The 17,681-nt window shown below is 48.1% G+C and overlaps 1 protein-coding gene across 1 annotated transcript in view; it reads right to left on the bottom strand.

The window, feature by feature from the left end:
- Positions 1 to 17,681, bottom strand: part of LOC104541055 (rab-like protein 6) — a 43,037-nt gene that overhangs the window by 12,125 nt on the left and 13,231 nt on the right. Inside the window, exons 4-8 of the mRNA XM_010185018.1 lie at positions 13,782 to 13,834; positions 12,308 to 12,399; positions 11,279 to 11,419; positions 10,088 to 10,193; positions 4,523 to 4,626 (exon numbers count right to left, since the gene is read on the bottom strand). Of these exons, the coding sequence (XP_010183320.1) occupies positions 4,523 to 4,626; positions 10,088 to 10,193; positions 11,279 to 11,419; positions 12,308 to 12,399; positions 13,782 to 13,834 (496 nt within the window). The remainder of the gene's footprint in view (positions 1 to 4,522; positions 4,627 to 10,087; positions 10,194 to 11,278; positions 11,420 to 12,307; positions 12,400 to 13,781; positions 13,835 to 17,681) is intronic.

Raw genomic sequence — 17,681 nt, 5'->3', positions numbered from 1 at the left:
AGCTGTCAGGCACTGGAAGGGGCTGCTCAGGGCAGTGGCTGAGTCCCCGTTCTTGGAGGTGTTAAAAAGATGGGCAGACTTAGGGACATGGTTTAGTGATGGACTTGGCAGTGCCAGGTTTATGGCTGGATCTGATGATCTTAAAGGTCTTTTCCAACCTAAATGACTCTAGGATGCTATGATCTTCCCTACCTGCACAGCAGCACCGGGTTATCCCTGACAAGGCAGAGGAGAGCTGCATGGCACCGCTGGGACAGCACCCAAACCTGGGACAGGTCCTGCTGCAGCAGAAGCTGTGGCTTGGATCACACAGTATCTCAAAAAATGCAGTCAAAGATAAAAAGCTCATGAAAACCATACATTAAATCTTATTCACTTTTGCAAATGTTTCCACCAGCAGCTTATTCCTGAAAGAAAGGAATATGCAGGAAGAGATTCCACAATTTCCCAAAATCTTATTTCAGCATTCAGTGAGGGAACAGGCACACTGAACATAACAAAAATCAAGGATGAAAAAAATCGAGCAAATTAAGTACAAATTCAGAACAGAGTAAAAAAAAACCCATGGCTGTTTGTTTAACAATAATTCGGGAGCTCAAAAAGAGCTGTAAAATGTGTTTTTAGCATCACTGACAACGTAAAATATGAGAAACCACGGGGAATTGCCACAGCCAGAGGAGACTGAGCCCTTTTGGGAAAGAGCTGGAAGCGTCTCACTGTGCCTTCCCCGCTAGGGCTGCAGGGGATGGCTTACATAAGGCGGATGAGGCAGCGTTGTGTGCCACCTCGTGTCCTCTCTGGGATCCACATTTTGGAGCTGTGACATTTCGTCCTCAGGTACCCAGCCGCAGCAGGAGGAAGAGCTCTTCTGCTCTTTCTGTTCCCTGCTCCAAATTTAGCATCGGTCATTGTGACAGAGCAGCTACCAGACGTGCACAGGGGTGAAGGAAATAACCGAGGTGTCCTAGTGCTGTCACCTTGCCTTGCTCCCTGGCCTGATTTTTTTGGCGGAAGAGCAGGAATCGCCTTGGAGGAGGTGCTGCAGCAGCCCACTGTGGTCTGCAGCCCCAAGTGCCTGCGGACACCTCCCCTTGTCGTGCAATTTGTGGTGACTGACAGCAGAACTCCAAGTGCTGTCCTCAGAATCCCAGCATGGCAGGACCTGTCAGAGCCCTCTGGAGCTCCCCCAGTGCAACTCCTGCCAGAGCAGGATCACCAGAGCAGTCACACAGGAACACGGCCAGGGCTTTGGGTGTCTCCACACAAGGAGACTCCACAACCTCTCTGGGCAGCCTGGGCCATGCTCCATAACCCTCACACTGACAAACTTTGGCCTCATCTTCAGCTTGAACCTCCTGTGCTCCAGCTTGGGACCATTGCCCCTTGTCCTGGCATTGGCCATCCCAGAGCAGAGCCTGGCTCCTTCCTCCTGACACTGCCCTTTCCCAATGGATCCCCAGGAATGAGGGCACCCCTCAGGCTCCTCTGCTCCAAGCTCAAGAGCCCCAGCTCCCTCAGCCGCTCCTCAGCAGGAGATGCTCCACTCCCTCCAGCATCTTTGTGGCCCTGCTGGACTCTTTCAAGCAGTTCCTGTCCTTCTGGAGCTGAGGGCCCAGCACTGGACACAAGATTGCAGCTGTGGTGTGAGCAGGGCAGAGCAGAGGGGCAGGAGAACCTCTCTGCCCTACACCCACCCCTTCTCATCCAGCCCAGGATGGCGATGGTCTTCCTGGCCACAAGAGCACATTGCTGGCTCATGGGCATCCTGCTGTCCACCAGGACTCCCAGGTCCCTTTCTGCTGTGTTGCTCCCCAGCAGCTCAGTCCCCAACCTATTTAAATCAAAGCGACCATCTCAAGGGCTTCACATCTGCCATGGGTCAACAAGTCCCACTGCACCAACGTGCAGGCTGTGTTTAACAAGGTGAGTGTGGGAGGACAACACACCAGGTGCTCATTTTGACATCCACAGCAGTAGCACATTAAACAGGATAATCCCAAAATGATGGGCACCTGAGAAGCACGGACACAAGGACCTTCCCCAGCAGTGAGCACTGCAGACCTGCCTCACAACGGCAAGCTCCAGTTCCCAGCCTGCACGGTCCTTGCACCCCCAGATTCTGTGTCACCAGGAGAATTGGGACTTCACCCACACCCGAGTTCCCTGCCTGTGGATCCCTGCATGTGGTTATTTCTTTAAATCGGGACTTAGGCTAAAGGACTTGAGCCTGAAAAGCTCCTGCAGGGGTAAAAAATGAATGCATGAAGAGTATACTTCTCAGCTCTGGGGCTGAAGTAACCTGCCCAGTTCATCTGTTTCGGAGAGGTGCTGTTGAAGCCAGCAGACTCTTTGTTTCTACCTGGGGTGTTGAGAAAAACTGCAAAACCCTAAAATAGCACTTCATTTCAGTGTGATCAAAGTACTCGGACATGACCCAGCCCAGTCCTTTCTTTTGGGATCAGTGCCTCAAGCCAGGAAGCATCCGGGGATATTTTAAGGACCGTTCTATGAAGAAGCATTATTTTGTGAAAGCAAAGAGCAGTGCTCCCAGCACACAGACATGAACACACAGTGGCTGAAGAGAAAGCAGAAGCTGGCCAGCTACATAAGAACATCAGCTTATTTGCTAAACCAGACTCCTAGGAAAAAGCCTTGCTTTTAAAACTTCAGCAACTCCTCTTCTGCCAGGTACCGTGGCAGGTATTTCTCATGCCATGTCAAGCCAATTAAGCAGACTAACGATGCAATTAGCAGCCCGCAGTGCAAGCTCTCCCAGCAGCAGTCCTTTGCAGGCAGCTGCTTTGCTCAGCCAGGCCATAGGCATCTTCAGGTGCTTACCCCATCTCCTGTTCTTCAAGTGCTCAAGAGCCAGTTTGGAGAACGACAGGGCACTGGCACGTGGGTCAGAGGGGTATCTGGCTTTGGCATTTCTGCAGATGACTCCAGGGCTTCTACTGAGCTGATGCTTGCCACCACCCACTGCACCAAAACCTGCTCTGAGCTCGCCAAGGCAAGAACGTGCCCTTTCACTCGTCAGTGTGCAGCATCCAGAGCAGCGTGGCCCTAGGATTGTGGATGCCACCACGAAGTGATAAGCCTTTGGTAATCGCAGTGCTGCTGCAGCAGAAGCACACCAGAATTATACCATGGTGTACCTTGGTGTGGTTACACTGGATGGGATGAGCCCCTGCTGAAACCAGGAGCTCTTGCCATCCCACCTCTGCCAGCCCCACGCTGCTGTCGCACCCTTTAAGTTCTGGTGCTGAGCAGATGCCAGCCCAACACAGATTAACCCAGAATTAGATACAGCAGTGCTGGATTTGTGAACTGAATTGGCTCATGTGAGGGTCCAGAAAATGCTAAATAAGTGTGAGAGGTGACTACGTAGCAAGACCTTCCGATGTAAATTTGGAACGGTTCTGCCAACTCTTGATTCATTTAAGCATCTTCCGTTACTGATGACTCTTGATTCATTTGAGTATCTTCCATTACTGATGCAGTATAAACAAGAATACTGGAAAACAATCTGCCAGCACAGCCCACACAGCCCAGTCCTTTGAGTACAGACGTGAAGAAAACAGCTGAAGGCACGAGGAGACTGATCAGTCCCAAAGGAAAGGAACGAGGTGAACACTCTGGAAACAGCACTGCTTTATGTGTGGGGGGTATTGCAATGCTCCCACAAAGGAAAACACACTGACCAAGGTTACAGAACTTGAAACTCGGTCTGAAACTGCTTGTCAAAATGGCTGTGCATGAATATTTCATCATCATCGATACCAACTTCCAAATAAAGCAGCCTGTAAGGAATCTATTTCAAATTCATTCCAGGGTTGACTCCTCTGGCTTGCACATCGCTGCAATAAAGACCCTGCGATGGGGATTCACGTAGCACGTTTGTCAACAAGTCTGAAGAGATCCCTGTTCCCTGTGCTACAGATGTACTGGCTTTGCAGGGCTACATCTGGGAAATGCTCATTTCTAGCAGCAAGCAAACAGACAAGGCACTGAACAAACACAGGGCAGCAGGAACTAGCCACTATTTCAAACCAGAGATGCACTGATGAGTCTAGAAGTATTGAAAGGGAACAAAAGACAACGCTGTTGCTGTTACCTTCTGCCTGTCACAAGACACAGGATGCTATAGCCAGAAGAAGAGGAACCAGCCTGTGTGCAGAGCAGTAGAGATGGAAAACACCCCCTTCCAGCATCAGAGACTGCAACACCCCCCTCTGCAATCCCTTCAGCATGTGCTGTGTTCAGGCGTGCTCAGCTCCACCTCCCCTGCCCTCCCAGCGATCACGTGCCCCTAGGAACCAGACCCTTTCACTGCGATCCCCACGTGCATGCTTTACTGTGGGTAATGCCACCTCGAAGTGGCATTTTACAAGCTCCACAGAAACCCTAAACATCGCTCACTGGACCCTTCAGCTTGGCCAGACGCCATCGGTGGGGCTGCCCCACGTTCGTGTGACACCTAAACCACAACCAAGCAGTTAGGAAAGATGGCTCAATGACATACAGTTCGTAGTTTTGATCTTCTGTCTCTTGCTGCACTGACAGCTCCTCCAGGGTTGCATCAATGTCCAGCTGATTCGTCTCCAGCTGCCGTAGCAACGTCTCCCTCTGAAGAAAGGAAAAGAAGCTGGGTCTGAGCAGGAAGGGTCATTGTAACGGAGCTCTGTGCGCTCACAGGGCGCAGCGAGATCTTGTGTCACCGCATTACCCACAGCAATGAATTAAACAGGAGCTTTGGTCCCTCTCACTGTGTTCGGTTTAAATACAGACGCACAAAAGGAGGCAGAAGCAGTAGCAAAAGAACGTTAATCCAAAAAGTCCGCGTGTAAGAAAGTAACTTTTCTGTGAGCTGCAGTGGGGTGTAAATCAATAATATGTGATTTTCAGACACGGCAACGCCAGTAGCATTTGGAGAACAGACTCAACTCCTGTGGAGAGCAGTTGTGCAACCCATTCGTTCTGATCTTTTCTTTTTCCCTGTGCTAAAGAAGTGCATCTGTGAGTGGGACGCAGCCGATGCAAAACCTCCCGGTAATTTTCTCTTTACTGCTGGGTTAGATGAGGGAGCATAACCTGTTAACTGTGAATTTTTAAAAGTCACTGCCCCTCTGCCTTCAGTTGCTGCCCCACAGATGGGGGACAGACACTTCAGCCCATTTCAGTGTGAGTTGGCTTCACTAATGTAAACCAGGGTAGCGTAAATCAGTCCTTCCCTTCCTACATTTCCAACAGAAACCAAGCAAAAACCTCAGCTGAGGGGAAGTGCTGGCTTAAAAGGCTCAAAATCAATTGCAAGTGGTGATGGGACGCTCTTCCTGCCAGCCCGGATGGCAACGAGAAGTGATCAATAACCACACACTTTGTGCTGAGACTGCACGGGCAGGGCCAGCTCCACAGGCTCCCCCAGTGGATCCAGCAGCCCCACACTGCACGGCACTGGGAGCAGGGGCAGCTCGTGCTGGGACACATTTGGTGACACACAGCACCCCCTAAAGCGGGGTCCACCGGTGCCATGGGCTGCCAAGCTGCTCCACCACCCAGACAGGAGAGAAACCCCAGGTTTCCTCCAAACAGCAAAGGTTTTTGCTTTTACCACTGCCTCAAAAATCAACGTGGTTTAGGTTTACTACTATGGAGTACGGCATCAGTAACTGGGGTGAATTTTTAATTCCATGTTTGAAAACACATGTGCTCGCTGCAGAAAAATCCCCCTGGGGCAAAAAGCACAAAAGGAGATCTACATAATTTACGGAAGAAAATCCCTATGGGAAGCCAACCGCGGGTAAAGCGGCGGCATTCGGTGTCTGTGTGCGTACGCTACCGACAATACGGTGTCATGGACATAATTTCGGAGCTATCAAGAAAGTGACTGCAGATTTAAAGCGATAAAGATTTAAAGAGCAAGCGGCTCTTCTGCTTATGTAAAGCACAGCCCTCCATGGAGCCGCCTGATTTATATCAAATCCTACCATGACTTAAATCAGCGAGCAAGGTTTAAGTGATTCTTACTGTTGATGTTTATAAGACCAGGTGATTCATAGTAGTTGATAACCTTTAAACATGCTAATTCACTGGAAGATACAATCCTCCTTGAAATTTAAGAGCTTCTGTGATCATTTAAGCTAATTTACTGCTTCCAAGGCATTTAGAGTCTTCATTTTTATCTCTGTTGTTGTGTTAAGAGCTTAGACTGATCCACATTTCCTTTGGTAGGTAATTTATATTAATCGTATTCATAAGCTTGATGCAGATGGAAACTTGACTTCAATTAACATGTATACACAGAATTATGAAGTCATTAGTTAACTCCAGCTCCCTTTATTGTGGTACACAGGCAACATGTCAGCAAGACACGCTGTACATATTTGAACTTGCTGGACTAAACAGAAGCACTCATCGAGATTTTAGACTTCAAGCTTCAAGAAATTTAAAAAATTAGAAGTACTAGATTTAATAATTTCATGTTATTCATAGGGTGCAAGTAAAAACGGGGCCAAAAAGATCAATTTTCCTACTTCTTTGTCCTCAGTTTCCCAAGATGAGTGAAATACAGGCTGACCAAATTTGTGAATCCACAGAGACAGCAGAGATGCTCACCTCAGGCACTCAGATAATGCCTTTTATTAAACAAGTGGTTTGCTTGTCCTCATGCTTTGGCAGCAAGATATATAGCAGAGCTGTATTTAATTTGGTTCCCACAGATCGCAGTATACGAAGAACGTATTTAAGTTTACCTAAGAGAGAGCTGCACGTTCATCCTGTAAAAATCCATCGCTAATAAAGCGGATTTCCAACTCCTTACAACCGAAATTTTTCTCTTTTACCACGCTGGTATTAAAATATTAAACCAACCAGCTTATTTTTAGCAGTGACCCAAAAGAAGGGAATAAATCATGTGCTGCAGACCAGCGCCGTGGCTCACCGCCACTGCCTGGGAAAAGGCATTTCCAGCTGTCTGCAGAATTTTGTCTTCTTCCAGCGCCGCATCCGAAGGCCCTGTTGACCTGAGCACATTTGCACAGGATGTGGGCCACCAGCGATACCTGCAGCTAAACTGCGTCCTCAGCTTTGGCCATCCTTGCCCCGGAAAGGAACTGATCAATAATTGAAGAGCCCGGGCTGCTGGAGGGAACGTGCTCTGTACCGGGGGTATGAATTTCAGCCGCTGCTTTCTTCATGAAAGATGCACGAGTGTGAGCTGAACGTGGAAATGTGCGGCTCCAAACCCTGCCGAAGGACAGCGTGGGACCTGCTGTACAGCTCAGCAACCCCGGGAGCTGCGGGAGGCCAAGGCTGAGGAACGCGGAGAAACCTCGGAGGTCGACTGAGGCTGATGAAACCATGCGTGCATTTAATCCCTGGTAGCGTTCCTCTCCTGTGACCCTGCTTTGCACCGAAATACCAGGGAAACGGCTCCTTTCTGGAGCCTGGTACTGGCAAGTCTCTCTGGAGGTGTAAGCAGCACCTTTAGGAATTCAGTGTGACTTTCCTACAGAGCTAAATGCCTTGTGCTGCACTCGATGAGGCCCCACAGGGCCAGCCGTGGCTCCCCGTGCGCTCAGAGCAAGCTGGGAGCAGCAAAATGCCCAGAGCCACCCAGCAGCAGTCGCTGCGGCGCAGCGCGAAGCTCCTCCAGTGAACCTGTGTTGTAAATGCAAGCAGCACCGGGAAAACGAAGTGCAGCACATAGCTGAAGTCTGACATCAAGTAAAGCCCCAAAGCCTGGGAAGAAGCAACCAAAAGCCTCCAAATTTGCAGTTGTCAGCTGGCTTGGCACAGAATGGCAGGGCCAAGGATCTCCTGCACACCAGAGGAATATCACAGAATCACAGAATCGCTCGGTTGGAAAAGCCCTCTGAGCTCATCACGTCCAACCGCTCCTGTCTACCCCCTAAACCATATCCCTAAGTACCTCGTCTACCCGCTCTTTAAACACATCCAGGGATGGTGACTCCACCACCTCCCTGGGCAGCTTGGTTCAGCTTCTGACGACCCTCTCAGTAAAGAACTTCCTCCTTATCTCTGACCTGAACCTCCCTTGGCACAGCTTGGTGCCGTTTCCCCTTGTTCTATCCCCCATCACCTGGGAGAAGAGCCCAGCACCCACCTCTCCACAACCTCCCTTGAGGCAGCTGTAGGTGGTGATGAGGTCTCCCCTCAGCCTTCTCTTCAATATGACAGAAGTCGTCTCCACATTGGATCCTATGCTGTGATTTATTTTTCCACATGCACGGAAAAGCACCCGTCTGCAATGCCTGTGTGAGCACAGAACTGCAGGAACTGGTTATGGCACTGCTGTTTTCAAGGTAAAGCCAGGCAGCTCTGGTCTGAGCGCTCCCTCTGCATGGCAGGCACGGGACAACCTCCCTCAGCTGCCACCTCCTGCGTTGAGGTACCAAGAACAGAGCAGACCTATTGACAAGCACAGTTTGCAAGTGCCCACCCAAATCTCCCCTTGCACATTTTGGGAACTAGACTGTAATAGGAAGTCTTTTCAGGCTTCTTTCTGCAGTGTTGAATGACTGAATTACATTCCAGCAAAAACACAGGATTTGGGAGTGTAATTATGTGGCACCTGCACCATTTGGACTACCCCCAGGCCACTAAATATGGGAGTAAATGTGGGCTGGCCACCCCATCTCCCTCACCTCTCCTAAGCAACCATCACTGGACCCTCCAAACTGCTAAAAGCTCTATCAGCTTTATTTTCTTCTATTTTCCTGAAGACCAAGACTTGTCCAAGAAGTTCGCTGGCTTTGGGGCCCTTATCTAAGTGCCCTGATTGCTTCCAGTCTTGAATTAATAGATCATGTTTACTTATACACAGCACTTTTAAATGCAAGGTCCTCTACAACTCCCATCCTAAGGCTGCTTCCAAGCAAACCCAACACTACAAATGCTTGGGTATTTCCTGCTTATGACTATTGCTAGGAAAATCATTGTATATACTATTAATGGTATCATTATAAGCAGCTTTCAGAAACAAATCTGGCAGGAAGGCTTTGTCTCTTACTAATATTTATTTGAGAAAAAAAGGAGAGAGCTACAAAACTAACCTGAGATCTAATTATTCTGCATGGTTTCCACAAGACATCACTTCACCATGGGAGCTGAGGTTATAAACCCAAACATTTAACCAGCCATCTAACCATGTGGGTAGAGTCCAATCTTCTCTACCAAGCAGCGAGTTGGGTTTGTGTCTCAAATTTCTATGTCTTCCTCTTCGAAAATTTCTTGTTTGATTGGTTTCATTGGGTTTTTACACATTCAATTTTCTTATCCTGCAAACATCCACTAATACATCTGAGCATTTTCTGAGCCAGCATCTCAGTGGGGATTATTTGTATGAAAATACATGCAGAAATGTCAATTATTGGTGAAATACAATCAACTGCCATTTTTTTTTCCCATTCAAAAGAGAACAACATCCTATGTACCCCCAAAAAGCATATGATGATGTTGAACCCAAAGGATCATACAAGTTACCCCAAAAGGTCCTCTTCTAAAGGACCACAGCTGAGAATTTCACCCTTCTGTACCTACCCAGCCTTTGCTTTTCCACTCAGTCCACCAAAGAAGCCTCACTTATGAGGGAAATATGAGACTTGGATCGATGTGCATAGGATCCAAGCAGATCAGTTACCATTAGGGCAAAGGCTTTCAGCAAAAAGTTGTCCCTGAATTATTCAGTTCATGACCAAATCTCGTCTGAGTTTTAATTGATCAGCATTTAAATACAAAGTTGAACAAATGTGGGCATGTAACAATTTTGACAACCTAACTACACCACTGGATGCAATTCTCTTGCCAGTGTTACTCATCACCTTGGAGCCTTTCTCCAGAGGGAAGCATTTGCCAACGCAGCAGAGAAGCATCCTCTCGCAAGCAGAGTCATCTTTGAGTCACAGGCACCAATGCATCAACAGAATTGTGTTAACAGCTCTCATGAAAACAAAAATCTACTCAGGGTCCTTTAACACAACAAAGGAAACCCCAAATCCCAAATTTGGGCAGGAAATGAAATCTGTCCCACCCCCCTCAGCACATCAGGGAATTGCCTCTCTCTTACCTGCAGCTGCAAGAAAGGGATGTTGAAGAACTTGTGCAGGTACTTGAGGCCAAAGCTGTTCTTCATGGAAGACTCAGCATAGCGAAAATATGAGGAGCCAGGAGGCCTGTCTCGAGCAGAGAGGGAGAGAGGAGACAACTGCTCAGAGGACACGGATTGCATGCACAGAAGAGGCAAATGCTGAGCTACAAACCATGAGTTGCCCTCATTTACACGCCAGCCCCTCGATCCCCAAATGTAGGCCAGCAGGTCATTCTGCCAGGGACTTGTCACACTTTGGTGCTCCTGAAGGGTGGCAGAACATGGGTGCTGTTATGCTGCAGTGCTGTGGGGCTGCCAGACTGAGAAACACTAAGGCAGGGCACTGGGTTTACTAAACTGGGGGTTTCACAGCTGTACAAGCTGTTGTTTCCTCACTGGTCTTGTTTTAAAACCCCAAACAGACCCGTATTAAGTCACAAGCCAGCAGTGGGCATTAAACTCAGCTAAGTCACATAGAGAGATGAACACGTAAAGAAATTATTACATTACAGAATCAATAACTAAAACCGATACCATTTCTGTGTGCCTGACAAAGGCACAGATAAGAGGCAGGGAAATGAAAAAATGCCTTAAAAACATGAAACCACACAAAAAGGTACAATTTACTGAATTCTGAACAACAAATAATGTTTAATGCTAAATACCAGAGAGCCTCAGATCTCTGCATAAGGGGAAATCTTGCCTGGCTGGTGAGGGAGGTGTATGACTTGGCTGTGCCCAGTAAATGCTGCGTGGGAATGCTCAGAGGCAAAGCAAGGAAGACAGCTGCACAGGCTGGCTCTCTTGTCGCAGAATTACTTGGCGTAGAGAACACTTATGCTGCAGGGAGAGGATCCTTTCACAAGAGAAGGACCATCCAGAAAAAAAGATGACTTCTTGGGAAAAGTGCTGCTGAAAGGGACATGCGATCAGGCACTGCTTCCAGGAACCCAGCTAACAACCTGCCCAGCACTGGCTCCTAGATCAAAGCACCCATCGTGTCAACTGGAGCTGCTGTGTGAGACACTCGGAGCTATAAAAGCCCAAAAGCCAGGCACAGGGTTGGAGGATGAAGGTGATGTGCCTCTGAAACACGGCAGCAATACGGTTATCTACGGCTGATGACAGCGAGCGGCCGAGCTCTGCTCCCCTGCCATGGTGCCAGCCTACCTGTTTAGATTGTCGATGAAGTCCCGCACGTCGCCAGGCAGAATGACCCGGTGCTCCCCCATGTCTCGGTAATTCCCAAGCACGCACACTGGAACGTGGGTCGGCACTTTAGGAAGCTCCCTCAGAATGTAGTTAAACGTCCTTCACCATAGGAGAGAGAGATAAAGGCAGGTGAGTGGGCAACATCGTTCTGCGAGCAGTTTCAAGCACAAAGCACAGAAGAAAACCCCATGAAACCAAAGTAAGAGGTTTTTTTCCAAAATCCTTCCAAAACTGTGGCTTCTTTGCCCCCCCTCAGAGAAATGCATTCACTGTAGATATGTTGGTATCATTCTTTATTCAAAAACAACATGGCAAGTTCAATACCCCACTTCCATCAGCGTTCTCACATCTCCTACACCAGTATCAAACGCAGTCCTACAGAATGGTGTGGGGTCAGCAGAAGAAAAGGATTCCTTCCCTTCAGCTGCCCACAGGCTCCCTGACCCGCACCAACCCTGTACAACACATGCTTAAATGTAAAGCAGGAACTCCTACCACCTCCGCTTTCCACTCACGTTTCCATATGTCCCTCAGCATCAGCAGATGTGCAAAATGAACAGTTCATTATTTCCGTACGTTAATGCAGCCTAGGGCCTCTAAATAATCCTTATTAATACCAGCCTTCCTGGGAATTTCTCCCTAGCATTTCCCTTTCCGTGGTGTTCTGCAGAGCAGCCGTTTGTAACGTGCCCAGCACACTTTGCACCTGTGATGGCACTAATTACCCAGGCTCAGACAGCAGCGTAACACAAACTGCAGCACACAAGCCCACGGGGAGGCTGCTTGTTTGAAACAAGCCCAGGAGAGGAGTATATTAGAAGACATGTCAGGAGATAAAGCTGCTATTTTAAGGGATACAAGCTTGCTTCAACTCATTAGGCTGGTTATCAGCTTCAGAGTCCACCTGGGAATCAGGAGGTCTAGAAGTCATTTGTTTGCACTCAACAAGCGAGCATCGTGTGGTGTGTGCTGCTGAAGATGTCTTACCACTGTTTGGTGATGTCAAACATCATCACTACGCCATTGCAGTTCTTATAGACATCCAGGAACTCTGCGTCCAGAGCCATTTCTGACTCTGCCTGAGGAAATAAAGGCAAAGAAGCGCAGTAAATAACGTGATTCAACTGCAAGTTTGTACAGAATACAGCTGATACAGTGCTGAACAAACTTTCTAAAGTAAGTGCAAGCAATATCCATGGATTTCACATCGCCATCATTTAAGATAGATACCTGGTGGGTCACAGCTTCCATTGCCCAGAGGAGTGGGATGTGAAGCACCCGAGAGCCTCTGAAATAACCATGGCTGGCAGCAAATGCTAAAACCTACTCCCTCCTCTTTCCCCTGTGCCCCCAAATCCTGCGTTGAGAAGATAACTCCACGTAAGCTACAGGATGGAGGACAGAGGACACAGCTCCCATTCCACCTCTTTGCCAACCCAGATATTGACTGTACTTTGAACGCATCTGGTGTGTAAAGCCAGGGTGCAACTTCTACTGAGTTCCTCCCATGCAGGGCTGAAGGTATTTATTAATACCTGATCTGCTTTTCATCACTGGACTCCGCATACAAAGTACAGTGCTGGTCACAGCTCAGCCTCCAAGGCTCCTGCTGGAGTTGGTGCCTGTGGAACAATTCTCACTCATTTGCCAAGAGTGGAAAACGCACCCACGTTTGTGAAGGAAGAAGCAGATGTGATATCTGTTCTTACAGAGATCTGCCTACCAGCGATGCTGCCCTTCCCATCAGTTTCAACAAGGTGGTTATTGAGCGAGTACCTGCACGCTACCCATGCACCGAGCTCCAAAGGGCACTGACACATGAACAGGAGCAATAAAGCTCTTTATGAGCCTTTAAACTGCATTTTTCTTGAGGATAAAATAGTACATATTGTGAAACAGGTGCCTGGAAGAGCACTGGCAGCCCAAATGCAGCCTGGGGAAAGCGGCAGCACGTCTTCCATAGGGCACTTGGATCTTCTGCTGTAGATCAAAAGCACACATTGGTGCAAGAGCCCTGCGAAAGCCACTCTGTTCACCTTTACAGCTTGCTCCATAGCACTGCTATTGCCCCTTCCTCTACATTTCAAAGGTAACTGTTAGCCCAGTTTTAAGGAGCAGCCAGAGAACATGGCACTGAGTGACTTCTTCGGGTCTCACAAGAAATCCATGACAAAAGGATCTTCTGCCACTGACAGAGGTACAAAGCTCCCCAGTAAACATCTGGGGCGCAGTCTTTCCCGAAAGACAGAATGGGAAACAGCAGGAAAGTTGAGGTGAGGGCAGGAACAGGGATAAAATGCACAGACAAAAGAGCGAAGAGCATCAGGGGTCACATTGATCCTCATCTGCCTGACGGGCCAGCCTTGAAGCAGAAACAAATATAGACCTTACTCTCCATGGACCCAAGGTGGACTACAGGCCTCCTGCTAAGAGGCAGACATCAGCACTCACGGTGACTCACCTCCTGAGGGTCATTTTCCAGTTTCAAGCCATCTCCTCGCTTTTTGCACTTTCCTTAAAAGAATTAGGAAACAAAAAGAAAGAAAAGCAGCATTACAGTGGGCAGAGAACTCCAGGATGGGTCTGGGCAGGACCACAGCATTTTGAACATGACCTTAAAGCGGATTCAACTTCTACTATAAGCATGGGGAATGAGGAGGGGTGGGACAGGCAAGCCTTTTGCTGAAAAATACCAGCTACCTGTGCAAGAACACCAGCTAGCCTAATTTGAAGATGAATAGGAAGAAAGTCTGGGGCAGCTTAAACCATGTTCTCCCCAGAATTAACTCAAAATGACTCAATAATACAGGGTTCAGTGCACTCCTGACCACAAAGGGAAGCTGCTTTGTTGCACGGGGGGAAATCCAAGCAAAATCAAACCAACGGTGGAGGAGCAGAGGAGAGGCAGCCTATGCAGAAAGGCCAGAGCCAGAGGGTCAGGTCTGGTCACCACCAGTGAAGGTGCATACAGGAAATCCTCCAGAGACCTCATCCAAAGCCACACGCTCCAGAGACACCCACGGAAAAACAAGCTAGAGGACAGGTAAAACTGGTTAAACTCACAGGAAAGTGCAAGAGGGAACTGGCTGAACACTTGGCAAAGATGTGAGAAAACCACTATGGAGACCTGCCCTGCAGTCCCACAGCCACCATCCCATCTGGAGCAATCTACGGGTTTCTCTCCAACTCATCTGCTTCTTCTGAGGCACATGCTCAAGCACAGCCCTTATCCTTGAAGGGCAGACCCCCTGAGACTTCTCCCTTTCCTTACAGCTTCTGGTTGGTTCACAAACTGACATTTTAAAGTACCACTGGCATTTGACCCTGCACCCTCAGAACAGGACTCGGTGCCTTTAAACCTCAGACTCCCTGAAAATTTTGCCTTACCTCAGTTACAATTTAATCACGTTTCCAAAACTCTAAAGCCTGCACACACAGCAGGCAGAGAAGATGACAGCACATATCTGTACCCAGGATTGGTAGAATGGCCATCAGCTAAAGACACTCAGCACTAAGAACTGCTGGGAGTCTCAATGTGGAAGAGCGAGGACACCTTTCACCTTGAGCTGAAGAAGTTCAGCGTGGATACGCCATGAAAAAAACCCACGCTGGCCCTCCAGGTATCGTTTAACTCTCTCTATGTACAGCAGTTGCCAGAGTTTTATCAAATTATTATTGCACCATGAGTAACTCTGCAAGATCTGCAGTTATGTTTTATAGATATCAAATATCTTCCAGATGTTACAGACAGCAACTACCAACTGCACTTCTGAATTAACTTTGTTCTGTGTTTTCCTGGTTGGATGGAACCACAAAAAAAAATCTCCCACTGACACTTTAAAAGACTCTGTAACACTGGGGACTGCGACAGCTTCCGCCAGCTCTGGTGATCAAACGGAGTGACTACAGGTAAAATGCACGGTTTTGCCAGATGCCACATGTGAAACAAAGTGTTTCACTCTTCTTGCATGCAAGTCAAGGCTAACCAGTTACGAAATACAGAGTTATTCATGAAAGTTTTAATGCTGCAGGATACAGCAGGAGATCGCAGTCCCCACACCCTGACAGTGTCTGGTGGGTGTTTCCGTGCAGCATGCAAAGTTCATCTTACTGCTGACATCAGGAAGCAGCAGAAATGTTCATCCTCACCCTTCCCCATTCACGCAGTGTTCTTCCCTGAGGGCTCCACGTATGGGCTCTGATTTTTCCCAGTGCAACTGAAGGTGTGGGATGTCTGGGACGTGCATGCCTTTTCCCACTCCAATTAAATTCCTTTCAAATCAGTGGCATTCGTGTGGCTTCTCTGAATGTCAAAACACCGCTATTTCTGCAGTTACTGCTAAATTATGCTTGGCATGACCTGAATTTCTAGGTACTGAAACAGAAGCCCAAGCAACCACAAATACTCTTCATAGATCCTCTTGTCCTGAGCGATCAAGGTGTCTTTTAAACCTGGACACATTTACAACCAATGCTTTGAGACCGAATAGAAGATGTGGATGCCTTTCCCTGCTTATGGCTTTTATCAGGAGGAATGAGTAATGTTCTTACATGGTGCTCATCACTGCTGTAAAGGAGGTCATCTATAAAAGAGTAACAGAGCTGAGAAGCGCATGTGTGTGCATATTCATCCACAGCGCCTATTTTTGGAACCAAAACTGCAGGGTGAGCCAGATAAAAACAAGATGTATGTCGTGAAAAGATGCAGCCCCACCTGTAAAGGCAAGGGCACTGTGTTGTTGTATGAACGAGGTCCTGGGTTTAAGGTTGCGCTGAGGTGTGATCTGGGAGCCTCAGTCAGAAAGCAGGGGTCCTCCTGTTGTGATTGCTCAGCTTCTCTACCTAGAACGACAACTGGTCCTTATACAGGCATAATAGCAACACTGAAGCCAAATAACCTTGCAGCAGTGCCCCAAAGCCTACAGAGCAGTTATTTCTGAACACCAGAGGCCTGGGTTCATGGCCAGCACCTGAGAGGCTCTGCATCTCTATGTACCACCAGTTTTGTTGCAGGATGACAAGGATTCATCCAGCACTGCTTGCCAACAAATGCCACCCACGGCGAGGGAGATGCTTCTGTTCACCATTCAAAAACACATCTACTGCATTCGCATCCCCAGTGGCATCAAAATTACGGCATCTGAAAATAAGAGAAACATCAATTCCAGTGGCATCAAAATTACGGCATCTGAAAATAAAAGAAACAGCAATTCTGATTTTTCCTCCTGCTTGCAGGACACCTCTGGGAAGGAGGGGGTGATGGGGCAACGAGAGGAAATGAATGTCCAATATGAGGGAGTTTATGCTATTTCGGGGGCAAGAGAATAAAATATGATGGGATCCCTTCAGTCAGTGCATGGGCAACGACGCAGGAACCAAACCAGCAGAAGTTACAAGACTGGAGATCAGGACTGTTCTTGAACCACCTGCATTCAGGCAGCTTCTCTGCATTCAGGCTCTGTTACAGCTTTATGACCTGCAGCAGTTACACAACTTGCTGCAAAGCCAGAGAGATGAGTCAGGACTGACTTTTGCCGAGAGACATCTTTCCTGTGTTCTGTTACTTCCAAGGGCAGAGAAGGAGACGGCATTTACTGGTATTTCCTACATACACCACCCAAAATTCAGTACAATCCATAGCTGGGGGCAAGTTCTGCTTGTTAAGAATTTAACAAATGGCATCATTACACAAATGAGCCTCGCTCTCTGAGCAGGCCCAAGGAGAACCCAGCAAAGTCCATACCCCAGTGAGTGCACATTAGGAAAAAGAAATCCCAAAGAGCCAAGGAAAAGGGACGAGGAGCAGTGCAGCTACAGCAGCTGCCATTCCCCTGCTTCAGAGCACCAACCAACCTCATGGGTTTTAAGCTTTCCTAACAGATCTGCTCCCCACACTCCCAAATTACCATCTGCATGCTAAACAAATGCCACCAAGGCACCAGCCAGGCAGGGCTAACAGAGCTGCTCCTGAGTTCCTAAAACAGCCTGGAGGGAAACATCAAAGGACATCCCTGAACTAACAAGGATGGAGGCAGCTGCTGGGAAGTGCAAGGAGAAAAGCCACTAAGTGAAACCACACTGAACTTCAGTGCAAAAATGGACGTGAAGCTTTTCAGGGTGCATCTTAAGTCTCCCCAAATCTTCCACACCGAGCCATGACGCACGGCAGCGCTGCACAGCAAAGACACCAAAGCTGCTTTACAAGACTAAAGTTGAAAACTGCACTTTATGGACACATCTTTTATAGACAGGCTACCTACGTGCCCACATCAGGCTTTCAATACATTTTCAAACACCTTAATTTCAATACAGGTCTCTTAATTTTCTCTGACAAGGAGCAATTCTTCCAACGTGGGGAAAC

This window comes from Mesitornis unicolor, unplaced genomic scaffold (assembly GCF_000695765.1).
Source record: "Mesitornis unicolor isolate BGI_N332 unplaced genomic scaffold, ASM69576v1 scaffold2985, whole genome shotgun sequence".
Lineage (NCBI taxonomy): Eukaryota > Metazoa > Chordata > Aves > Mesitornithiformes > Mesitornithidae > Mesitornis > Mesitornis unicolor.
The sequence above is the reverse complement of the archived record's forward strand: the minus strand, read 5'-3'. Positions and strand labels throughout refer to the sequence as shown.